We start from the raw sequence: 24,354 nt of genomic DNA on the forward strand, positions 1-24,354 counted from the left end.
GAGGGAGCAGGATTTGCCAGGGAGGAGCAGGAGAGAGGAGGAGGAAGAGCAGGAGAGAGGAGGAGGAGGAGGAGCGGGAGAGGGGAGGAGGAGGAGGAGGAAGCATGCTGGAGAAGGTGGGAGGAGCTCAGGGACGGGGTGGGAGCTTGGGGTGGCTATGTGGAAGGTCGCCTGAGCAGGACTGACTGGGTCAGCTGTTCCGTCCAGTGGGGGTGGGGGTGGTTCCCAGGCGGGGACGGGGTGGGGCGGGTATTTATAAAGGCCTCATGGTAGGAGATGTCGCCCCATGGCAGCCACCAGGGTCTCTGAACACGCTTGGTCCCTGTCCGGAAGGGAGGGGTCTCAAAGCTTCAACCGATTGTATTAGGGGAATGGGGGGGCATTTTATTATTGATTGCAGTCATTATTATTGTTATTCTATTACTATTTTTATTGAACCTCCCCCTGCAAAAGCATGGGGGGCAAATAAGTATTTATCTCCTCAAAGGCCATGTTCCCCGGAAGGGAACGGACCCTGATGCTCTGCAAAGCAGCAGGAAGCAATAAAGCAACTTTGTACACTGAGGCTGCCCCCATGCCTGTCCTGGGCCAAGGGAGCGAGTGTATGCGTGTGTGCATGGGGGGCGCTGGTGTGGCACAGACGGTTCAACTGCCCTGGGAGGCAGCAGAGCATGGCCCAATTGCTCGGAGTCCCTGCCACCCACATGGACCCTGGCTCCTGGTATTGGCCAACAAATGAGGTTTCTCTCTTCTCTCTTTGCCTTTCAAAGAAATCATTAATAGAAAAGAAAATGCTGGGCTGTGATGGTGGGGAGGATGGGTGCCATGGTGGTTAAAGACTTAGTGCCAGGTGCTGCCAGAGGCCAGCTCCAGCTGAGTTTGGAGCTCGAGAAGGGTGTGTGGAATGGGCGTAGAGAAAATAAACAGACCACTACAATTCCAGGATCATAATGGACAATGCGGGAAAGCTGTCCGCTTTATTTATACAGAAGCAGTCAAACTCTGGCTCAGACTTTTTATGTCATGGTCAAGTGGGTGTTGCCAAGGATAATTCTGCCGTTTGTTTCACCTTAAAGCAGGATGTTATCCATCCTGACCCTGTGGTCAGGAAGTTCTCAATAGATGGTGCATAGCAATCAGTAACATATTCCTACTACAATCCTCATAACTTGGTCTTGAATCAGTTAAGGAAGGAAATGCATCACAGAAGGAGGGAGTTAAAGACCAAGAGGGAAGAATAGATTCTCACTACACCTGGGGATGGAACACCCTTGATTAGCATAAGGTCAATGGGGGCAGCAAAAATAAAAGGCCCTTTTGCTAAAATGGTATCAGCAACATCAACTTCCAAGCTCGCATTGACAGTAAAGACCAACTTGGCAGAGGCAGACAATGGCTAAATAGATTACAGAAATCCCAACGGGGTTGTCCGGGTGTCCATGCATAGGGAGGTGGAAATGCCTTCAGGTGGATGCAGACACATCCCACGGGCCCTGCCATGCAGTGTGAAATGCCTTGCGGCCCTGCCTGCAATGGAACAGTTCTCTTCACACCTTCCTGTCTTCCACACCCACCACACGGACCCCAGCAGTGTGTGATGGCTCAGTGGCTAAATCCTCAACATATGGGCACTGGTTCATGTCCCGGCTGCTCCACTTCCCATCCAGCTCCCTGCTTGTGGTCTGGGAAAGCAGTGGAGGACAACCCAAAACCTTGGGACCCTCCACCTGTGTGGGAGACCTGGAGGAAGTTCCTGGCTCCTGGCTCAGATCAACTCAGCTCCATTGTGGCCATTTAAGAAGTGAAACAGCAGGTGGAAGATCTTTCTGTCTCTCCTTCTCTCTGTATATCTGCCTTTCCAATGAAAATAAATAAATCTTAAAAAAAAAAACCTCTTTATGCCTTCCACAGGCTTTCAGGAATCACATGGTGCCTGGAACCCCAGTAGCTGTTGGGGTACAGCACCCCAGGCTGGCTGGGCAGGAGGAGGCATGTGCACCTGACCCCAGCTGTGGCCCTGGCATTCTCTGAGGGTGCAGAGAGCAGCCAGGGCCACACAGCGGGGCAGGAGGGTGGAAGCGAGTCTCGGGGGTGGGGCACAGCAAGAAGCCCGGCGCCTTGCTGCCCTTGCTCTTCCATGTTCTGACAGAGGCAGGGAAGAGCCCCACTTGTTCTTGGCTGGTGTGGCCATGATTGGGCAGGATCTAGGCTTCAAGGTTGGACTGGGTGAGGGAGGAAAGTGAGAGCAGTGACCTAGGATCCCAGGGCAGGCCTGGTGGGGGCACCGATGACCAAGGCCTGTGGCTCGTGGCAAGGGGACAGCAGAGAGGAGGCCTGGTGCCACTGTCTAGTTGGGAGTGGGATGTGGAAGCTCTTTGTGGAATTCTACAGCCTGGCTAGGAGCCTGGGTTTGAGTCCTACACCCTGGTCTCTGGCAAGCTGTGCCGTCCTGGGAAAGCTTGGCTTCGCTCATTGCTGGAAGCCTCAGTATTCCTGTCTGTAAATGGGACTCACAGAAACACATCTCAAAGCAGGCTCTCCTGGACCACAGGGAGACAGTGACTCAGAATGCCCCCGTTCCCCTCTGACACCAGCCTCTGCACGAGGCTCAAAGGGCGCCTCAGCCAGACAACAGGGAAGGATCCAGTCCCTGCAAGCTGGGACATGAAGCCAACCCTTGCCAAACTGCAGAAATGGCTGCTTTCCCAGCACCCAGCAGTAGCTTAGGTCAAAGACTTCCAGGATCCAAATTCATTCGATTTTTCTTTTTTTAAGATTCGTTTATTTTTATCGGAGTCAGATAGACAGAGAGGAAGATCTTCTGTCTGTTGATTCACTCCCCAAGTGGTCACCAATGGCCAGAGCTGAGTTGATCCGAAGCCAGGAGCCAGGAACTTCCTGAGGGTCTCCCAAGCAGGTACAGGGTCCCAAGGTTTTGGGTTGTCCTCAACTGCTTTTCCAGGCTACAAGCAGGGAGCTGGATGGGAAGTAGGGCGACCAGGGCATAAACTGGCAGCCATATGGAATCCCAGCATGCAGGTGAGGACTTTAGCCACTAGGCTACCATGCTAGGCCCCAAATTCTTAAAATTTTTAAAAGGACTTTATTTTTACTTGAAAGGCAAATCTTAGAGAAAGAGAGATCTTCCATACACTGATTCACCCCCTTCCCAAAATGGCCACAATGGCTGGAGCTCAGCTGACTTGAAGCCAGGAACCAGGAGCTTCTAGGTCTCTCATGCAGGTACAGGGTCCCAAAGCCTTGGGCCGTCTCTACTGCTTTCCCAGCCACAAGCAGCGAGCTGAATAGGAAGTGGAGCAGCCAGGACATAAACTGGCGCCCATATGGGATCCTGGCACTTGCAAGGCGAGGACTTAAACCATTAGGCTACCACGCCAGGCCCCTTTCTACATTCCTTAAAGAGATGCAGTCGTTTTGGTGTACTTAATATGCTCTCGGAGTGCCTGGGTTCAGTGCCAGCTCTAGTTCATCCATCTAGTTTCTTGCTAATGTGCACCTTGAGAGGCAGCAGGTGGTCCAGCATATCCATAGGGGAGCCCTGCATGGAGTCCCAGCTCCAGCTCCATCTCCTAACCTCAGTCTGGTCCAACTCCAGGTAGAGTAGGTATGTGGGTGTGACCCAGTGGATAGAAGATATCTCTCCCTCCAACCCCTTCCTTTTAAAGAAAAACAAGTTCAAGAAAATTCCTGATATGTTATGTCAGCCAATTCCCATTCCAAGCAATGGTAGCAAAACATGTGAATTCCACAGCCCCTTGGCCTTCCTTCTCTGCTGCCCTGCAGTCCATTTCTACCTATCTGAGCAGCCTCTGGGACGGTGAACGTCACACCTCCATACTGGGAAGAGGCAGCTGCCACTGAGGCTGTTACTGTGTTACTACTAACCTCTATCTGTTGTGACTTGGCTGGCCCCCAGCCGGCAGGCAGGTGGAAGTTTCACCCCCAGCACCTCTGGTGGTGACCTTTCGTGGAACAGGACAATTCTGATACAAATATTTATAGAATGAAGTCATTAAAGTGAGCCCCGCCTTGCACTAATCATCTTTTTTAGGTTTATTTATTTGAGAGGCAGAGTGACAGTGCTTTTCTGACATGGGTGCCAGAATCCAAGTAACTGGGCTCCACCGCTTTTCCAGGCGCACCAGCAGGGAGCTGGAGTGGGAACGCGGCAGCCGCCAATCACGCTAGTGCCCAGACGGGATGCTAGCATTATGGGAGACGGCTTAACCCATCATGCACAGCGCCAGTCCTGACCAGTGTTACATTTAAAAGGAAATTTGGGCCCAGCACGATGGTTCAACGGCTAAATCTCACCTCGCATGCACCAGATCCCATGTGAGTGCAAGCTCATGTCCCAAAGCAATAGAGGATGACTCTTGGCTTCTGCCTGGTTTGACACTGGCCATTTAGAGAATGAACCAAAGGCAAGGTCCCTGTCACTGTATTTCAACTGAATAAATCAATCTTCAAAAAATTAAAAAGGGAATTTTTCTTTTTTTAAGATTTATTTTTATTGGAAAATCATAAACCCAGAGGAGGACAGAGAGGAGGAAGATGTTCCATCTGCTGATTCACTCCCCAAGTGACCTCAGGGGCCGGTGCTGAGCCGATCTGAAGCCAGGAGCCAGGACCTCTTCCAGGTCTCCCACTTGGGTTCAGGTGTAGGGCTTTGGGCTGTCCTCGATGGCCTTCCCAGGCCACAAGCAGGGAGCTGGATGGGAAATAGGGCCATGGGAATATGAACCACTGCCCATTAGGGTCCCAGCATGTGCAAGGCGAGCACGTTAGCTGCTAGGCTACTGCAGCGGGCCCAAAGAGTTAATTTTGAGGAGGTGTTTGACACAGCAGTTAAGACACCACTTGGCATATCTGCCTCCTTATCTGGATTTGGGTCCTGGTGCCATTTCTGAGCCAATATCTTGTTAATTCCTTCCTTGGGTGAGGGGCAGCAATGGTGGGGGCTGGTTTATGTCCTGGTTGCCCCACTTCCCTTCTAGTTTCCTGCTTGAGGCCTGGGAAAGAAGTGGAGGATGGACCAAAACCTTGGGACCCTGCACCCGTGTGGGAGATCCAGAAGAAGCTCCAGGCTCCTGGATTTGGATCGGCACAGCTCTGGCCATTGCAGCCACTTGGGGAGTGAATCAACGGACGGAATATATTCCTCTCTCTTCCTCTCTGTATATCTGACTTTCCAATAAAAATTTAAAAAGAAAAAAAAAAGATGTATAGGAATAGCATCATAAATTTCTTTTAAAAACTAAACGTTTACTTATCTCATTTGAAAGGAGGAGTTACAAGAGGGAGGGAGATGTTCCATCCAGGGCTGCCCTCCATGAATGACTGCCGGGCTAGAGTTGAGTCAGGGCAAAGCCAGGAGCCTGGAGCTCCCTCCAGTCTCCTGTGGGAGTGGCGGGGAGCAATGCTGGGCTGTCTTTTTCTGATAGTCCAGGTGCATTAGCATGGAGCTGGATTGAAAGTGGGGTTGCCAGGACTCAAACCAGTGCCCATATAATATGCCAGCCTTGTAGGCTCTGGCTTAACCTTCTAAACCATAATACCAGTCCCCTCTCCCCACTTTTTTAAGGATCTAGTCACTGAACCATCATGCTACTCATCCCTATACTTTTTAAAAGACGTATTATTTATTTATTTGAAAGAGTTACAAAAAGAGAGAGATCTTCCATCCAGTGGTTCACTCCCAATTGGCCACAACAGCCAGGGCTGTGTCCGGCAAAGCCAGGAGCCTGGAGCTCCATCCTGGTCTCTCGTGTGGGTACAGGGACCCAAGCACTTGGACCATCTGCTGCTGCTTTTCCGGTTACATTAGCAGGGAGCTGGACCCATATGTACCCATATGGGATTCCAGCACGTGCAAGACAAAGACTTTAACCGCTAGGCTACGGCGACTTAATGGGTCTGAGAAGGCGCCAATTAAAGTGGCAGGGCACATCTGCAGGCAAACAGCACTTAAAATCTCCCTTCGCCGCCAATCTGGTTGCACTCCTGACAGCACAACCCCGGAAGTCAGTGACCCCCTGCCCGGTCTCTCCCGGGACTACATCTCCCAGAAGGCACTTTGGCTCCTCTTCCGAACCCGGCCTGCTAAAGGAAACGAGGAATTCAGGGAGGAGCCCAGAGCAGCGGGACTCCAACTCCCATGGGGCACCGCGCGCTGACCGGCCGGCCACCATTTTCAAGCTTGGCGGAGGCTGTGAGAGCCGGCGTTGGACTCCATTTCCCGGCAGACAGTGCGGCGCCAAGGGGAGGGGGCCAGGACTCCATTTCCCAGCAGGCTCCGGGCGGCGGGCGCCGCGGTGCCTTGTGTGGGATGTAAGCGCGGAGGTGGGCGCGGGGGACCGAGGCTGGGGCTGTGTTTCGGCTTTGAGTGGGGTCGGTCTGGGGGCACCTTCCGTAAGGACTCGCCGGGCCCCGGGAGGGGGTGTGTGCAGTTGCAGCGAGCGAGCGGAGCGGCCATCGGGGGGCGGATCACAGCCCGGGCGGGGGGCAGCCTCGGGCCGCGCCCCCATCGGGGCTTGGGGAGCGGGTGTCGGCGTTGCAGGGCGGCCTTGCAGCCTCGCCTGAGGGGGTGTCGCGGGGAGCGGAGGAGCGGTGTGTGCCTGGGGGCGAGCCGGGGCAGGGGGCGCCCCCACGCCGACCCTCCCCGGGCTCGCCCCGCAGGCCGCCGCCCGCCGCCATGGGGCTCAAAGCCGCGCAGAAGACGCTGTTCCCGCTGCGCTCCATCGACGACGTGGTGCGCCTGTTCGCCGCCGAGCTGGCGCGAGAGGAGCCGGACCTGGTGCTCCTGTCCTTGGTCCTGGGGTTCGTGGAGCATTTCCTGGCTGTCAACCGCGTCATCCCCACCAACGTGCCCGAGCTCACCTTCCAGCCCAGCCCGGCGCCCGACCCCCCTGGCGGCCTCACCTACTTCCCCGTGGCCGACCTGTCCATCATCGCGGCCCTCTATGCCCGCTTCACCGCGCAGATCCGCGGCGCCGTTGACCTGTCCCTGTACCCGCGGGAGGGGGGCGTCTCCAGCCGCGAGCTGGTCAAGAAAGTGTCGGACGTCATCTGGAACAGCCTCAGCCGCTCCTACTTCAAGGATCGCGCCCACATCCAGTCCCTCTTCAGCTTCATCACAGGTTGGGGCCCTGCAGATGGCCAGGGCCCGCTGGGCATCCTGTGTGCCCCTCCCACCCCGGGATGCCACTCTGGGTAGATCCCTGGTTGCCCTGTGAGCCTCGCAGGGATGCTGGGCGGGAAGGGCTGTGGCTGGACCCAAAAAGCGGGAAAAGTGGCCGTCACTACCAGGCCTTCTGTCCTCCCCGACCTCATTACCTCCCAATTCTCCAGGCACCAAATTGGACAGCTCCGGCGTGGCCTTCGCCGTGGTCGGTGCGTGCCAGGCCCTGGGGCTCCGCGACGTCCACCTGGCCCTGTCCGAGGATCATGCCTGGGTTGTGTTTGGCCCCAACGGGGAGCAAACAGCCGAGGTCACCTGGCACGGCAAGGGCAATGAGGACCGCCGAGGCCAGACGGTCAATGCCGGTGTGGCCGAGCGGGTATCATGGCTCCCCTCCTGCCTTCCCCCAGCTCTGTTCCTGTCACCCCCTGCCAGCCCCAGCCACCCCCACCCGCTTCCTCCTCCTCCCTGCTTGTATTGGGATCACCAGGTGCAGGGTGGCAGGGCCGTCATGAGATGTGTCCCCTCGCAGAGCTGGCTGTACCTGAAGGGCTCTTACATGCGCTGCAACCGCAAGATGGAGGTGGCATTCATGGTGTGTGCCATCAACCCCTCCATTGACCTGCACACCGACTCCCTGGAGTTGCTGCAGCTGCAGCAGGTGAGGCGTGCCTGGATGGAGGGACTGGGGGGACCAGCGGCCAGCTGCTGGACTCCACCTGCCCCCCTGCCCTCCCTCGCCAGCTCATGGCTGTCTCCTCTGTCCCCTAGAAGCTGCTGTGGCTGCTCTATGACCTGGGCCATCTGGAGAGGTCGGTCAGGGTTCCTAGCCGGGTCGGGGCTGCGAGGGACGCTGGGGACAGCTGGTAGCCCAGACTCTTCTCGCAGGTACCCCATGGCGCTAGGCAACCTGGCAGATCTGGAGGAACTGGAGCCCACCCCTGGCCGGCCAGACCCACTCACGCTCTATCACAAGGTGGGGGACAACGCATAGGAAGTGGAGGGGGCCCCAGCAGCGGGAGCGGGGGCATAGGCATGGAATTTCCCATAGAGGTAGGTGTTGCCCACCCGGGTGGCACCAGCATGGGCAGGGACTTTCCGAAGGGCATCCCAGGCCCCCTGCATCTTCTGCCCTTCCCTGGCCTTCTCAGGATGTAGTGGAGTAAGGGGGGAGTGGAGGCAGGCCTCGGATCTCTGAGAAAGGGGTTAGCCTGGGGCACGTGCAGGCCTTGGGTGTTTGTGTCCCAGGCTGTGCGAGGAAGCCTGGGAGCAAGACACGCCCTCTCCCCTCTCTATATGGGGCTGTGGGGGTCTGATCCAGGTCCCAGCAAAAGTGCCCCCAGTCTCAGGGAGCAGTGTGGGGTGAGGGCCAGCAGGGAGCACAGGTGGAGCTGGGGGCCCCTTTGGGTGTGCCAGCTGGGGCAGCCTCCTTGTGCCCCTCCCCCAGGGCATCGCCTCGGCCAAGGCCTACTACCGGGATGAACACATCTACCCCTATATGTACTTGGCGGGCTACCACTGTCGCAACCGCAACGTGCGCGAAGCCCTGCAGGCCTGGGCCGACACGGCCACCGTCATCCAAGAGTGAGCCCCCCCGCCCCCCGCTAGGGTCTCAGCCCGCCTGTCTTTCCCCTCTTCCCAAATGTCAGCTATCCCTGTCCAGTCCCAAGTTCTATCCCTTGTCTATCCAGTCTTCAAGCAGCCCAGGCCACCATCACCCAGGAAGCAGGGACCCCCTCCTCCTCCACCCCTGGCCTTGGGCTGACTCTAGCCCTCTTGGGTGTGCAGCGAATACTCCGCCCGGTGCCTGGTCCCTGGGGGTCAGGGGCCGGGACCCCACAGTGCCCACTGCTCTTGCAGCTACAACTACTGCCGCGAAGATGAGGAGATCTACAAAGAGTTCTTTGAAGTGGCCAATGATGTCATCCCCAACCTACTCAAGGAGGCAGCCAGCCTGCTGGAGGCGGGCGAGGAACGGCCGGGGGAGCCAAGCCAGGTGCAGGCTGGTGCTCTGGCTGGGCCCGCCCTCCGGCCTGGGACTGGGAGGGGGCCCTAGTGGAACCAGGGGCCTGGGCCTGGGTGGGCCAGGCTGAAGGGAAGGAATTTTAGGGTTGGTTTCTAGAACCCTTTGCCCTTAGATAAAAGGGGGCCAAAACATACCTCCTTCACACTTTCCTGCCCAAAGGTTCTTGTTTCAGCTTTGGTGGGCATGGGGGTGCGGGCAAGGGGTATGCTCCTCCGCACACTCTGACTAGGACCTGGGCCCAGGGTGCTTTGCTTAGGCAGGGCAAGGTCTGTGCCCTTGCCAAGTGGCAAGGGAGCCTGACCTGGCCCTTCCCTTGCCCCTTGCCCAGGGTACCCCGAGCCAGGGGTCAGCGCTCCAGGACCCTGAGTGCTTCGCGCACCTGCTGCGCTTCTATGATGGCATCTGCAAGTGGGAGGAGGGCAGCCCCACGCCCGTGCTGCACGTGGGCTGGGCCACGTTCCTTGTACAGTCCCTAGGTCGCTTCGAAGGACAGGTGAGGGGCAGCTGCTTGGGGGAGGGGACCAGTTAAGAGTTTGCTCCTGCCGTCCCTCCGTTCACGCGGCCGTCCGTGCCTCAGCTGGTTCTCCCCGCTGGCCCAGGTCCGGCAGAAGGTGCACATCGTGAGCCGGGAGACCGAGGCAGCCGAGGCAGAGGAGCCGTGGGGCGAGGAGGCCAGGGAAGGCCGGCGCCGGGGCCCGCGGCGAGAATCCAAGCCGGAGGAGCCACCGCCGCCCAAGAAGCCCGCTCTGGACAAGGGCCCAGGCGCCGGGCAGGGCACAGCAACGGGACCCCCGCGGAAGCCCCCAGGACCACTCCCTGCTGCCGGTGTGCCCCGAGGCCCTGAGGGCGGCAGCGCAGCCCCCGCAGCAGCGCCAGCGCCCGCATCGCCGCCGCCCGAGGGGCCGGTGCTCACGTTCCAGAGCGAGAAGATGAAGGGCATGAAGGAGCTGCTGGTAGCCACCAAAATCAACTCGAGCGCCATCAAGCTGCAGCTGACTGCGCAGTCGCAGGTGCAGATGAAGAAGCAGAAGGTGTCCACGCCCAGCGACTACACGCTCTCCTTCCTCAAGCGCCAGCGTAAGGGCCTCTGACTGTCCCGGCTACTCTCCGGCAGCGCAGAGCGCGGGCCTGCGCCGCCCAGGGATGGATCGGAGGCCCCACCGGTCGCCCGGCCCATCCCTTCCCAGTCTAAGTCGCGCCCTCAGCTCCCCGGAACCACCCACCCTGACCCGGAATCTCCAGTGAAGACTGTTCAGACCAGGGGGCCCTGTCCCGCTCGCCAGAACGATGGTCCGGTCCCCTAGTATTTTCAGCCGGCCACTGGGAGCCTCGCCAGGCCGTGGGCCAGACCCCGGGTCCCCTCGGGATCATCCCCAGTTCCTGGGTGTCCGAGAACCTTGGGGCTCACTCAGCCCACGAAGTGCGATTTCTGCCCTTGATAGTTCCATCCCTTGGGAATCAGGCTTCTTGCCCTCTCAAGAACTAAAGTTCTGCTTCTAGAATGTGGGCATCGCGGCATCCTCTCGCCCCTACTCCACAAGTCCAGCCCGCGCCTCCTGCAGCCTGAGCACCGCCTCCCTCTGCCTTGCCCGGCTGGCCCTAGGTCAGAGCGAGACCCCTGTCTGGACCTACAGGGGCCACAGGTGCAGCTCCCGCCGGGACCCTGGAGGAACTCAACTGCCGGCTAGGGGTGGGCAGGGGAGCCCCATCTCCTCCTGTTTTGTACATAGATTTATTTTTTTCAGTTCCAAGGGAAATGAATACATTTTGTTTAAAAAACACACATGCACATGGCCTGGCTTCATCTGGGAAACTGGGGGGACGGGGTGGGTGGGCCGCCCCCTTTCCCCTGCCTCCGAGCTCTGGGCTCAGCGTTCGTACCTGTTGGCACGCCAGGCACAGCCGGCTGGCCAGAGGGCCCCGGTTCCGCCCGGGCCCGGTTCGGGAGTTCCCCAGGGCCGTCCCGCGGGCGCCTCCTCCCGGCCGGGCGGCGGGGCATCCCGGCTGCGCCCCGCCTCCGGGCCCCGGCCCCGCCCCGGGCCGCGGAGCCACCGGCGCCCGCCCCGGCCGCCCGGGGCCCGCCCCAACCCCGCCCGCGTCGCGCCGCGCCGCCCCGCGCCGGCTCCGCAGCTCGCGCCCGCCCGGCGCCGGGCCATGGCGCTGCTGCGGGACGTGTCGCTGCAGGATCCGCGGGACCGCTTCGAGCTGCTGCAGCGCGTGGGGGCCGGGACCTATGGCGACGTCTACAAGGTGCGCCACGCGCGCGGGAGAGGCCGGGGGAAGGGTGCCCGCTCGGCCGGCGCGCCCCGCCGAGGACTCAGCCCCCCAGCTCCGCCCCCTCCTCCTCCTCCTCAGCCCCCCTTGAGCACCCGCTCCGTCCCCGCAGGCCCGCGACACGGTCACGTCCGAACTGGCCGCTGTAAAGATAGTCAAGCTAGACCCAGGTGAGGGCCCGGGTGGGGCCTGGGCGCCCGCGCACCGCGGGAGGGGCAGAGAGGCTGACAGCTCTGAGACCCCCTGTGGGTCCTGACGCCTGGCACCTGTCCGAGTCCCCCCGAGGGAGGGAGGGGGCGCTCTGTACCCATTCTACAGATGGTGCTACTGAGGCCGGGAGACCCCCTCACGTGCTTCCACCCCATGATGCCCTGTGCTCCCCAGGAGACGACATCAGCTCTCTACAGCAGGAAATTACCATCCTGCGGGAGTGCCGGCACCCCAATGTGGTAGCCTACATCGGCAGCTACCTCAGGTGAGGCTGCTGGATCCCGCGGCTCGGGGGGAGGGCGTGGGGAGCCCCTGTGTGCCCACCCCAGCTCTGTGTCCCCTGCCTCCCCAGGAATGACCGCTTATGGATCTGCATGGAATTCTGCGGAGGGGGGTCTCTGCAGGAGATCTACCATGGTGAGAGCCCGGCCTCCCTTCCCCACGGCAAGGGGAGTTGGGGTGCTCTTCATTCCTGTGTGACCTTGAAAGAAATGCTGTCAGCCTCTGGGCCCATTATACCAGCAGCCATTGCTGAGAGGGGATATGGCCTACCCCTCCCCCCCTTTTACCCAGCGTGGCTGGTGCCTGTCCCCTGGGACCCGGTGCCAGCCCCCACTCTCCCTTCCAGCCACAGGGCCCCTGGAGGAGCGGCAGATTGCCTATGTCTGTCGAGAGGCGCTCAAGGTAGCAAGGCCTGCCCAGGGTCCCCAGGACAGTGGACGGCTGTGTGGCATGGGGGTGGGGAGCCTCAGTCTGGGATGGCCCTGGGGGAGCTGTGGGTCCTGAAGGGGCTGGGGGGGAAGGTGCCCTAGGCCTATTGCCGGAAGCAGCCCATTTCCCTCTTGGCTCAGTCACTTCCTGTTTGGGGAGAGGGGAGGAGGAAGCGGCTTGGGTGGGGGGCCCCATTTGCAAGAGGGGGGTTCAGGAGAGGTGGGAGCGCCTGGGAGCGGTTCTGAGGGCCTCCCCTTTGCCCCAGGGCCTCCACCACTTGCATTCTCAGGGCAAGATCCACAGGGACATCAAGGTAGGGTCCAGCCTGGTGGGGGGCCGGGGGGATGCAGGTGGCAGGCAGCAGACTGCATCCTGTGGTCTCTATTCCCACAGGGCGCCAACCTGCTCCTCACACTCCAGGGAGACGTCAAGCTGGGTCAGTACCCTGGAGACACCCTGGGTGGTTTTAGGGGGCTCCTCAGGGGGCTTGGGGAACCTCAGTAAGCCCCTGGCCGCAGTGCCTGTGTCCACAGGCAAGTTGCTTCCCCCCAACCCCCATGTAGAAAGCACATTGGTCGGCCCTCTGCTCCCAACTGGAGAGGTGAGGTGTGTCCAGGTTTAATGAGAGATCAGGCGCCCCAGCCTGGCGGAGGGTGGTTGGTGGACCCCGCTCAGGAGGTGGGTGGGGGACCCGCCCTGGCCCTGGGCCTGTGGCAACTTGTGGCTGGAGCAGGGCCCATTACAGCCTTTCTGCAGGTGCGTCCTGAGCCCCCCCTCCCCGGGAGGTGGGGGTGGATTGGGGTGTGACAGCCTGAGGGAGGGAGGGCTCTGAGTGCAGCTGTTTGCCCCCGCAGCTGACTTTGGGGTGTCTGGTGAGCTGACGGCATCTGTAGCCAAGCGGAGATCTTTCATCGGAACTCCGTACTGGTGAGGCTGCATCCATGGTGGGTGCAGGGGGCAGGTGGGCTGCAGGTGGGAGTGCCCCCCAACTAGACCATCATTCCGTCGGTGACCCCTGCCCCTAGGATGGCTCCAGAGGTGGCTGCCGTAGAGCGCAAAGGTGGCTACAACGAGCTGTGTGACGTGTGGGCGCTGGGCATCACGGCCATTGAGCTGGGTGAACTGCAGCCCCCTCTGTTCCATCTGCACCCCATGAGGTTGGCCCAACCCTGGCCTCTTGCCTGACCCTTGCAGTGAACCTGAACTTGGAGGCCTTTGTTGACCTTGTACCCTTCCACAGGGCCCTGATGCTTATGTCCAAGAGCAGCTTCCAGCCGCCCAAGCTGAGAGATAAGACTCGCTGGTGAGGGCCCCCAGCTGGGACACCCCTTCAATTTGAGCCAGGCCCCTTGGGAGAGGAGGAGTGTGTTGCTGATTCCCGACCCAGAGGCAACCTTACAAGCCCCACTTCTCTGGGTCTCAGTGGGGTGTCCAAGCAAAGGTCTGGATCCCACCTCTGGGCCCAGGATCCCATGGGGACAGGCCTCGAAGGGCAGGTGGCTGGTCACATTACAACAGCATTGTCGTTGGGGCCGGCTGTCCTAGGCCTCTAGCTGCCCCTTCCTGGGCGGGCCCAGGAGGCTCTTGTGGAGGGGGTGGCAGGCGAGCTAGTATATCTGGGCTAACCTGGCCCCCCACCCCCACCCCGGGGCTGTGGGGGGTGGGGGGGCTCTTGTGCCCACCAGGACCCAGAATTTTCACCACTTCCTCAAGCTGGCCTTGACCAAGAATCCCAAAAAGAGGCCAACGGCAGAAAAGCTGCTGCAGGTGGGAGACGGGGGCGGGGCCGGGGTCTGGCTGCCCAAGAGAAGTGGGGAAGGATGGCCAGGGAGCAAGCTGATCACCCACCACTGGCCCAATCTTGCAGCACCCGTTCACCGCCCAGCCACTTCCCCGGGTGCTCCTCACACAGCTCCTGGACAAGGCCAATGACCCTCACCTGGGGACCCCCTCCCCTGAAGACTGTGAGCTGGAGGTGAGGGGGAGATGGGGCTGGGACCGGAATCCCGATCGGATCTGGTTAGGGGACCCCCAGGTCACAGGCTGTGCCGGCCATTGGAGGCTTCCCTCAGGGTAGGAATATGTGCTGAGCTGGGTCTGACCTGCCTGCCAGCACCCCCTCGCAAGCTCCCTGCCCTTGAGCCTGAGTCCAGGTTGCCCGTGACCGTCACAGGCATCTGGCTTTGTGTGTCTCTGGCAAGGTGCCTGACCTGCCATGTGGAGCAGGGGTGGGGGTAGGAGGTTATTTGCCAATGGCCTTGGGGTTGTGGTGGCGGCGGTGAGGAGGGGCACGGAGCCCCGACCTCAGGCCCTCCTGCTTGGCTCGGTCCTAGACTTACGACATATTCCCCGACACCATCCACTCCCGTGGCCAGCACGGCCCGGCTGAAAGGACTCCCTCTGAGATCCAGTGTGAGTGTGGGGGCTGGGGCGGGGGGCAGGAAGGTGCTGGGTGCGCATGGAGTGTGGGGGCGCATCTTGAAACTCTAACTCCCCATAACGCCTGTACTCTGGGCACTCTCCCCTGCAGTTCACCAGGTGAAATTTGGGGCCCCGCGCAGGAAGGAGACGGACCCGCTAAATGAGCCGGTGAGGGGTGGGCTTGGGGGCTCTGAGGAAACACCCCTCCAACCCCAGGGCAACTTGTGTACCTGCGACATCTCGCCTGTACCCCTTCCTGTCTTCCCACCCACACGTTCTGTTGCTCTTTGACCTTGTGACCATTCTGTCACTCACCTACCCTCTTTCTGCTTTTCTTCTGGCTTCTCTGCCTCGGTTTCCCCCAGTGGGAGGAGGAGTGGACGCTCCTGGGTGAAGAAGAGCTAAGCAGGTGAGTGACAGGGAGGAGTGGAGAGGGTGGGCAGATCCCAGGCTGACCCCTGACCTCTAACCTTTCTCCCTCGCTCCCTCGCTGCCCAGGAGCCTACTACAGTCAGTCCAGGAGGCTCTGGAGGAGAGGTGAGGGGCTGGGAGCAGTAGGGCAAGGGGCAGCCAGGCCGGGGTGTCCCCCTGGGAGCCACATCTCACCCCTCTGTCCCGCACCCCCACCTTAGGAGCCTGACCATCCGGCCAGCCGCGGGCCTGCAGGGAGGAGCAGAGCAGGTGAGAGCTGCCAGAGTAGGGGCTGCCAGGGTGTGGGGTGTAGGGTGGGTGGCATGGGGTGGGTGGTAGAGGGACCCTACCCACAGTCTCAACTCTCCCGCCAGCAGCCCGACTCCCTGGATGATGCCGTGGGAACCATCAAGCGGGCCCCTTTCATGGGGCCGCCCCCCACCCAGCCTCCCACCGAGGATTCTCCTTCTAGAAGCCCCTCAGGTCTGGGAGGTCTATAGGGGTGGGGGAGGGAGGGAAAGGGTGGTGATTGGGGCTGTGAGTCCCACCAAGGCCTGTGCTTGCAGGAACCCCGCCCCCAGCCCCACCCCCACCTCCGCCCCTCCTAGACCCTGGCAGCTCCCCACTGCTGCCCACCGCCTGGGCCACCATAAAGCAGCGAGAAGACCCCCAGGTGAGGGGGTATGGCCCAGGGCGTGGGGAGGCGCCTGGTGGTGGAGAGTTGTGTGGTCCCGGCCTGACTTCTTCCCTTCATTCTAGGGGTCATCCTGCCATGGGCTCCCCCCAACCCCCAAAGTGCACGTGAGTGTTTGCCCTGCTCCCCCACCCTCCGCAGTGCCTCTGCCCCTACCCCCACCAGCCCCACCTCTCATAGCCCTGCCCCACAGCCCCTCCCCCTCACCAGCCCCATCCCTGCACAGATGGGCGCCTGCTTCTCCAAGGTCTTCAATGGCTGTCCGCTCCGCATCCACGCTGCAGTCACCTGGGTTCACCCTGTGACTCGGGGTAGGCTGGCGGGGTGTGTGGGGGCCCGGGGGGAAGCAGGAGCCCCCTACCTCCCTGAGAGTCCCTCTCTGACCAACCCCCAAACCTGCAGACCAGTTCCTGGTCGTGGGCGCCGAGGAAGGCGTGTACACACTCAACCTGCATGAGCTACATGAGGATACACTGGAGAAGGTGAGTGGGGTGGGTATGGGGGGCAGCCCAGCTGGGGTGGGGGACTGCATGCTGAGCCTCACCCCCCATCCCCCCCTCTGTGACTGGCAGCTGATTTCCCACCGCTGCTCCTGGCTCTACTGTGTGAACAATGTGCTGCTGTCACTCTCAGGTATGACGCAGCCCAGCCCCCCAGCTCCACACCTGCTCGCCCCTCACCCTTTCCAAGCCCCCACGCACTCTCTCTCCCCTTGCCCCGCAGGGAAGTCCTCACACATCTGGGCCCATGACCTCCCTGGCCTGTTTGAGCAGCGCCGGCTGCAGCGCCAGGTCCCACTCTCCATCCCCACCAACCGCCTCACCCAGCGCATCATCCCCAGGTGAGGCGGCCCTGGGGGGCCCAGGGCTGGGGCAGAGCAAGAGGTATGAGGCAAGTGCATGCTGGGAGCTGGTGGAGATGGGGGGTGATGGAGTAGGGCAGGCTGGCAGGAAACACCCCACTGCCAGGAGGGAGGCAGTGGAGGGGCAGGCAGAGGGATGGGAAGAACTGAAAGGGGAACTGACAGGACCTGGGGACTGTTGAGATGTGGGGGGAGGGACTGGCTGACGTGTGGAATGTTCTAGAAAACTGTCAGCCTCATGCTTTGGAAACCCCATGTGTGTGGCCTGAGGAGTCAGGCAGTCAGTGACTGCTTGGTGCCTTGAGTGTCGAGCAGTGTCCTGGGGCATTGTCTCAAGCAGTATCTGGAACCTCAAGAGACCCTGCCTCTTACCTTCTCCCCCAGAAAAGGAGGACGGCAGCTCGAGTGAGCGGTGGGAGGCTGGGATTGGGCTACGACTCCATGGGCAGGGAAGGCTTTGCGGGGCAAGTGCTGCTTTGTTTTCACAGATTGATCAATTGACTCAAAAGGGAGCATGACAGATCTCCCGTTTGTTGGTTCACTCCCCAAAATGGCTCCAACAGCCAAGGTTGGGCCAGGCCAAACACAGGAGTCTAGAACTCTGTCCTGCTTTCCTACAAGGGTGCAGGGGTCTGAGGACTTGGGGGGTCATCTTTTGTCACCTCTCTGGACATATTAGCTGGATGGAAAGGGGAGCAGCTGGGACTTGAACCGGTACCCAAATGGGACGCTGGTGCTGCAGCTGGAGGATTAGCTTTTTGAGTTACAAGCCCTTGAGAAAGTGCTTTTTGCGCAGGTGATGGAGCGAGCATCCTATCCCAGGCAGACGGGCTGGCCAGTGCCAAGGTCCTAGGGCCGCTGCAGGTCTGGCCCTGTTTCAGGAGCAGCAGAGAAGTAGCTGTGACCACAACAGATGGAGTGGGAGGGTCCAGCAGCCAACCAGGGCCTCTGGCTTTCACCCAGAGTGCCTGGAGGCCACTTCTCCGGGTGACCACTGGCCCTGCCATGTTGAGGACAGAGCAGAGGGGGTACCGGGGGGTGCTGAGAACCAACCGGAGGCTGTGGTGGGGTAGCGGGGGCTGACGGAGAGATGGTGGCCTGGGCCAAGGCTGCAGCCGAGCAGATGAAGGACAGCGGGGTTCTGGCTCAGAGTTGCAAGTCAAGCCGGCAGGATTTCCTGGCCTTCGGTGGAGGGTGGGAGAGCGCGTGCAGTCAAGGATGGCTCCAAGGTCGTGGGCTGGGGCGGAGCTGGTTCAGGGGGTACCCGATCTGTTCTCCCTCAGGAAGACGCCTGTTCCATGTGCAGGAGGGAGAACCCCCTGACCCTGGCTGTCCAGGGCTGAAATGGGCCAGGGCTGCGGGCCAAGGTGGAAGGGCATGGGCCATGGGGCTCCAGGTATTGACAGGGCCGGAAGCCGTGGGAAGCAATGGAACATCTGGAGGGTGGGGCAGCAGCTGTGGAGTGCAGGAGGGCCCGGGTTCTTCCTGCAGGTGCTTTGTCTGGGCCTGCCCCTGGAGCCCTGTGACCTCTGCTGTGACCTCCGGGACTTCCTGAACTTGATCCTTCCCAGGCACATCTGCCATGGTCTGGCTGAGCCCTTGCTTCGTCCCAGGTGGCTCTGGGGCTGTGGCTAGGAAACCATGGAGCCACTGTGTCCCCTTCGAATGGAAAGAATGGGGAGCCGGAATTGTCTGGGGGGGGGGAACCCACCCAAACAGGGAGTGCCCCCAGGCGAAGGCTGCGGTGGTAGGTAGTGACCAAGGAAGGTGAACACGGAGCGCACAGTCTGTTTCTTCCCAGGGGCCCACGGTCTGGCAGATGGGGCCTGGGTTGCCAGGAGGAGATGACAGGGCTGTCAGTATGGCACTCGAGCTGGACCCCTCGCCTCTATGAGTGTCCCTGCCTCTCCCCACATCGCCTGCCTCTCCTAGGCAGCCAGGGGCAGCCCTCTAGCTGGCCTCGCACACTGTTGTCCTGGCTGAAATGGCTTGCCCCTTGGAAATCACATGACTGCCCTGGATCTGTTTGCCCACCTGTGGAGTGGGCTGTGCAGCCTAGCAGAGTGGAGTCACTCGCACCCCGCGGCCCTTCATTTCCTCATTTGTTTCCTGCCTTGACCTAAAGAGGACTTGGCAGAGGTGACTCAGAGCTGGTAGAAAAGATGACAAAAGTGGGCCTGGCACAATAGCCTAGTGGCTAAAGTCCTTGCTTTGTATGCACTGGGATCTTACATGGGTGCTGGTTCATATCCTGGTTGCTTCGCTCTTTCGGGAGACCCAGAGGAGGTTCCTGGCTCTGGACTGGCTCAGTTTCAGCATTGTGGCCATTGGCTGCTTCTGGTTTCAGACTAGCTCAGCTCCAGCCATTGCAAACATCTGGGGAGTGAACCAATGGATGGAGAATCTTTCTCTGTTTCCTCTCTGTAAATCTACCTTCCCAAGAAAAATCTTAAAAAAAAAAAAAAAAAAAAAGATGGCAAAAGTACCAGGGATGCACCTGCTGAGGCACTGGGCAGGGCACTGCTGTGAGCCGCCGAGTTAGTTAACATCCATCCGTCACAGGACCTGTGAGGCCACCGTGAGGTCCTAACAGATGTGGAGGCAGTAGTTAAATGCCCCAGCATCACACTGAGCTGCGACCCAAACCCCTGGCCTCTGGGGAGACACCCCAGGCCATGGAGCGTCCTCCCTCACAGCCATCACCTGTGGGGTCCCCTTGTTCCTTTGAGCCTCAGTGGGAAAATGTGTGCCCCGTGGGAACCTCACCCACAGATGGCACCTGCTTGTCACCCTGCAGGCGCTTTGCCCTGTCTTCCAAGATCCCTGACACCAAAGGCTGCCTGCAGTGTCGCGTGGGTAAGGACGGTCTGGGTGGGGCTGGGTAGGGTGGGGATGGGCTCCTGGCACCTGATGTGGTGCAGCCCTGCCAATGCCTACCATGTGCCCCTCTCACAGTGCGCAACCCCTACACGGGCAGCACCTTCCTGCTGGCTGCGCTGCCTGCCAACCTGCTCCTGCTACAGTGGTATGAACCACTGCAGAAATTCCTGTTGCTGAAGGTGAGGGCGGTGTGGGGGGGTGCGGGCTCTTGGCAGATGTTAGGGGGTTGGGGTGTGTGTGACACAGCATCCTGAGCATGCTCCTGCCCCTTCCACTGCACCCCAGAACTTCTCCAGCCCCCTGCCCAGCCCCGGTGGGATGCTGGAGCCGCTGGTGCTGGATGGCAAAGAGCTGCCGCAGGTGTGCGTGGGGGCCGAGGGCCCCGAGGGGCCCGGCTGCCGCGTCCTCTTCCATGTCCTGCCCCTGGAGGCTGGCTTGACACCTGACATCCTCACCCCGCCAGGTAAGCAGGAGAGGCTGGGCCACTGGGGAGATGGCGTGGGCACAAGGCCCCCACAGACACCATGGGGCACCCTTACCCCCTCCCCTTGAGAGCTGTCAGTGGGCTCTGGGGCTTCTGATAGGCTTCCAGAGGGTGTCAGACCAAGGACTCAGCGACCAAGGAAAAGATCGCAGATGTGGCTGTGGGCAGAGGCAGATGTGGGCAGGCAGTGAGAAGCAGGGTCCAGGTGCTGTGGCGGCTCAATGGTGCATCGCAGGCTGAGGAGCAGGGAGATGCTGGGGAGGCCAGGTGGCTAGGGCTCAGACAACGCACCGTGACAGGGCAGTGCTGGCGTCTCAGTGGCTGCTTTGCTGCCGGAGCCACGGTACCTGCCCCAGGGTTGCATTCTGTCCGAGTTAGGAAGAAGCAGGCTTAGAGAGGTCAGGTGGCTTGTCCCAAGCCACTCAGCAGCCGAGTCATACTAAGAGCCTGGGCTGTCTGACCCTGGCTCAGCCTAAGCCGACTCTGCATCCTCCTGTGAGGATGGCCACTCCCATGGCTCTGCGGGACCCTTGGCTAGCTTCCCGCCAACCCCAGGCTGTGTCTCTCCCCTGTCTGCGCCCCAGCTCCTCCACCCTGGCCCCCATGTCCTCAGGGAGTTAGCATGGGCGGTTGGCTCATCAAGTGGGGTCTTCCTTCTTTGTCCATAGAGGGGATCCCGGGCTCGGCCCAGCAAGTGATCCAGGTGGACCGGGACACCGTACTGGTCACCTTTGAACGTGAGTGCTGCTGGGGGTGCTGGGCAGGGGGGTGGTGGCCGCAGGGTGAAATGGGGCAGAGCACCCTGTGGGTCCGTCTCCCCCACCCCCTCCCCACCCGGCAGCCCTCCTCCGTGTGCAGGCTGCGTGAGGATCGTGAACCTGCAGGGCGAGCCCACGGCCACGCTGGCACCCGAGCTGACTTTTGACTTCCCCATTGAGACTGTGGGTGAGTGGGGAGGAGGAGGGGCTGTATGGCACAGGCCTGGGCTAGGGGCCCGGGGCCAGGGGGCGCTCACGGCAGCCTGTGCCCCCATGCCACCCCGCCCCCAGTGTGTCTGCAGGACAGTGTGCTGGCCTTCTGGAGCCACGGCTTGCAGGGACGCAGCCTGGACACAAATGAGGTAACTGGTGCCTGCCGCCTTGCTGTCGCGGTCCCCATCTCTTGTGCGGGGAGCACCAGTGGGAGGATGGCCTCAATGTCTGTCTCCTTCGCGTCCCAGGTGACCCAAGAGATCACGGACGAGACACGGGTCTTCCGAGTGCTTGGGGCCCACAGGTAGGCGGTGGCGCCCCACTCCCGCCCTGCCCAGGTCCGAGGCTGTCTGCCCGGCTGACCTGGCTGCTCTCCCACAGGGACATCATCCTGGAGAGCATTCCCACCGACAACCCCGGGGCGCACAGCAACCTCTACATCCTCACAGGCCACCAGAGCAGCTACTAGCCCCTGCACATCCGAGGCACACAGCCCTGGCTCCCCCGCGGGTCCTTGTGAAGGGGGCTGGGGTGGGCAGTGAGCCCTGGAATCCCTCGCCCCTCCCCAACACAACTCAGCAATAACTGGAACAGGGCAGACCACGCTCACACGGACAGCCTGTGGTCAGGGAAGGACTGGGCTGGTCTGGCTAATGCATTCCATTTTATTCCATATTTTCTTTTAGCTGAGAGTCTGCCCCTCAGCCCGTACTGAGATGGGGGATTTGAAAGAGAACTACGTTGTCTTTAAAGTTGGTTTGTCTTACTTGGCCAGTCCCTCTGGGCTGGGCGGGGCAGTGCCCCCCACATCATCACCCTCCCTCGAGCACCTTGAGTGGGGGGCTGGTGGGTGCTGTGTATGCACCCAGGAGGGCCAGGCCTCTGGGGGGCAGGGTTGAGGGAGGATGCAGAGGAGGGAACCCTGGTCTGGGGCTCTTACCGGGCAGCCTGCAGCAGGGCCCAGCGGGGGCTACCCAGACCTGACCATTGCCCAGGGCTGACTCCCAACTCCCAGCCAAGGGCCAGGGATGCTACAGAGCAGTCCATGTTGTGCTGTGGCACTGCACGTTAACCCAGTGTGCACCACATTGGCATCCCATAATGCCGTGCCAGTTCGAGCCCCAGTTCCACTGCTGATCCAGCTTTCTGTGCATTGGTCTGGGAAGGTAGCAGAAGATGACCTAGCAGAAGAGGCCACCCGTGTGGGAGGCTGGGACGGAGTTCCTGGATACTGGCAGATATTTGGTCCAGACCTGGCTGTTAGGACAGAGAGAAATCTGCCAGCCACTGGTTGACTCCCCAAATGGCTACATCAAGCCCCGGCTCCCATATTGCTGGCGTTATGAGTGACGGTGGGCTAACCCACCCTGTTGCATAAATTCACCTTTTAGTTCCACTTTCCCCGTGGCCCTCAGGGCTGGGTATCCTAGGGCTACAGGCACTGGGTCAATATGGGAGCTGGCCTTGGAGGGATGGGATTTGGGGAACACAGCCAGCCAGGGCTGGGCCTGAGAAGGTAGATACGGGGAGTTAGCAAAGGCCTGTTGCGCAGGTGTCTCAGTAGTGCCCTCTGGAGGCCTGGTCAGGGGGAGTGCTCACTCCTTTGTGAATGAGGTCATGGGATGGGGGGAGGTGGCTGTCCGTCCCCGTCGCCCCCCCGCCTTCCCGCAGCTCTTCACAGCTCTCCTTCCAGTGATGGGGCGGAGGTTCTTGGCTGCAGTGGGAAGCCAGACCCCGGAGGAGACGTATTTCCTGGGTTCCAGGCTCTGGCCCTAAGAAGTGCGGGGGGAGGAGGGGGCACACAGTCCAGATTCTGAAGGTTTGCACACGTGCACAAGCGAAGGGCTGCTGCTGGGCCGCGTGGGAGCTGGGGCAGGGGTGGGGTGATGAGCCATCCCACCCTAGGCATCCTTGGAAAGGCTGTCCACAGCGCCACCTCGTGGCGGCCCGGTTGTGATGCGCCTAAGTGTGGGGGGCGGGCGGTAGGAGGGTTGTCTGGACAGCGGGGGTCTCTGCCCCACAGAGCCCGGAAAGCTGGCAAGCAGTAGCTGTTTTGTGACTTCTGGCCCTTCGCTCAGCTGCCTGTGCTCCCTCCCCTCCCCTCCCCGGGTCTCAGCCACTTCTGGGTCTTTCTAGAAGTGCTTGGGCAGTGTGTAAGCAATCTCCACTCCCAGGCTGTTTTATACCATGGCTATCATCCAGGAACTACTAACCTTGACCTTTGAACATAAACCCCATAAGGGTCCTTCCCTTGCCAGAGGCAGCCACTGTCTTTGGATGGTGCCGGGGTTCCGCCCCCTGGTGTCCCCCAGCTACGGGGCAGATGGGAATGGGAGCTGTTGCTTCTGCCACTTTGACAAGGCACAACACCGCAGGCAAGGTTCCCAGGCCAGTGCTATGCAGGAGCTGTGAGACTCCTGGCTGGGACCACTGCTGGGTGGGCAGCAGCCTTGCCCTGGCTGGGTGGCATGGGCGTTCCCAGCCTCCTGTGGCCAAGTAGAAGGGACAGGGGCCCTGGGGGAAATGCAGGGAGCCCGTGGGTATGCACGGTCCTGCTGGCGGGGATGGCCCCCAGGGAAAGCTGTGGCTGGCCTTCAGGGATGGCCTCTGTCACATCCCCCATGGCACATCCAGCACCAGCTCACTGCTGGCTGCAGATACTCTTGTGAGGGGAGGAGAGAAGCAGACTGTTGGGCCACCCGACCATGCTGGCTCGGCTTCCACCAGTACAGGACACTCTTGGCCAAGCACAGGGATGCTGGGAGGCCAGAGACAGTCTCATGATTCATATAACAGCAACAGGTACATCTCAGAGAGCAACCAAAATAGTAAACTTCATGAAACCATGTAGTAGATAGAACAGCGCTTTACAAATACAGAAACAAACAGGGCCCCAAACAATGGCTCAACTGGCTAATCCCCTTCAAGCACTGGGCTGCCATATGGGTCCCAGTTCGTGTCCCAGCAGCCCCACTCCCATCCAGCCCCCTGCTTGTGGCCTGGAGAGCAGCGGAGGTCGGCCCAGGCACTGGCTTCTGCGACTCCTGTTGGGGGATGCAGATACTATTCCCTCTCTAAAAAAATCGTAAAAATATAGAAATTAAAAATTATATGAAAACTCTTTTCCCTATTTTTTTTTCAATTTTTATTTGAAAGGCAGCACTACAGAGAGAAGAGAGACAAAGATTTTCAGTCTGTTGGTTCACTTT

The 24,354-nt window shown here is 60.5% G+C and overlaps 2 protein-coding genes across 5 annotated transcripts; both read left to right on the top strand.

Annotated features, from left to right (window-relative positions):
* The first annotated feature begins 6,245 nt into the window (after nt 1-6,245).
* MEN1 (menin 1) lies at nt 6,246-11,010 on the top strand. Of its 3 annotated transcripts, none has more exons than XM_058662820.1 (10): nt 6,246-6,351; nt 6,700-7,160; nt 7,372-7,580; nt 7,734-7,862; nt 7,973-8,013; nt 8,090-8,177; nt 8,649-8,785; nt 9,062-9,197; nt 9,556-9,720; nt 9,827-11,010. In XM_058662820.1, coding segments are annotated over exons 1-10 (1,860 nt in total). In that variant the 5' UTR covers nt 6,246-6,349; the 3' UTR covers nt 10,319-11,010. The 3 variants fall into 3 exon arrangements, with proteins under 3 accessions (XP_058518803.1, XP_004596758.2, XP_058518804.1); XM_004596701.2 differs by having other exon boundaries at nt 6,260-6,363; XM_058662821.1 differs by lacking the exon at nt 6,246-6,351 and adding an exon at nt 6,389-6,411.
* Nucleotides 11,011-11,307: 297 nt separating this feature from the next.
* MAP4K2 (mitogen-activated protein kinase kinase kinase kinase 2) lies at nt 11,308-21,911 on the top strand. 2 transcript variants are annotated; one of them, XM_058662822.1, is made up of 32 exons: nt 11,308-11,477; nt 11,614-11,671; nt 11,886-11,976; nt 12,064-12,128; nt 12,340-12,395; nt 12,688-12,735; nt 12,816-12,858; nt 13,277-13,349; nt 13,448-13,579; nt 13,663-13,725; nt 14,108-14,189; nt 14,290-14,397; nt 14,756-14,834; nt 14,953-15,011; nt 15,209-15,252; nt 15,342-15,380; nt 15,476-15,524; nt 15,629-15,737; nt 15,821-15,927; nt 16,014-16,055; nt 16,175-16,259; nt 16,351-16,430; nt 16,521-16,581; nt 16,672-16,789; nt 19,608-19,666; nt 19,766-19,869; nt 19,976-20,153; nt 20,843-20,911; nt 21,033-21,119; nt 21,224-21,294; nt 21,394-21,449; nt 21,527-21,911. In XM_058662822.1, exons 1-32 carry the CDS (start codon nt 11,382-11,384, stop codon nt 21,612-21,614), a joined length of 2,499 nt encoding a protein of 832 aa, XP_058518805.1. In that variant the 5' UTR covers nt 11,308-11,381; the 3' UTR covers nt 21,615-21,911. The 2 variants fall into 2 exon arrangements, with proteins under 2 accessions (XP_058518805.1, XP_058518806.1); XM_058662823.1 differs by having other exon boundaries at nt 11,309-11,477; nt 15,632-15,737.
* The last annotated feature ends 2,443 nt before the right edge of the window (nt 21,912-24,354 follow it).

The sequence above is a fragment of the Ochotona princeps genome, chromosome 4 (genome assembly GCF_030435755.1).
Source record: "Ochotona princeps isolate mOchPri1 chromosome 4, mOchPri1.hap1, whole genome shotgun sequence".
Lineage (NCBI taxonomy): Eukaryota > Metazoa > Chordata > Mammalia > Lagomorpha > Ochotonidae > Ochotona > Ochotona princeps.

What these genes read in the sequence shown, in the direction of transcription:
- MEN1 (XM_058662820.1), top strand. An exon ending in ATGCCGGTGTGGCCGAGCGG is followed by an intron (nt 7,581 to 7,733) that starts GTATCATGGCTC and finishes GTCCCCTCGCAG; the next exon opens with AGCTGGCTGTACCTGAAGGG. An exon ending in CACTCACGCTCTATCACAAG is followed by an intron (nt 8,178 to 8,648) that starts GTGGGGGACAAC and finishes CCCCTCCCCCAG; the next exon opens with GGCATCGCCTCGGCCAAGGC.
- MAP4K2 (XM_058662822.1), top strand. Translation starts at nt 11,382, where the DNA reads ATGGCGCTGCTGCGGGACGTGTCGCTGCAGGATCCGCGGGACCGCTTC. An exon ending in TGTGCTGCTGTCACTCTCAG is followed by an intron (nt 16,582 to 16,671) that starts GTATGACGCAGC and finishes CTTGCCCCGCAG; the next exon opens with GGAAGTCCTCACACATCTGG. An exon ending in AGAAATTCCTGTTGCTGAAG is followed by an intron (nt 19,870 to 19,975) that starts GTGAGGGCGGTG and finishes ACTGCACCCCAG; the next exon opens with AACTTCTCCAGCCCCCTGCC.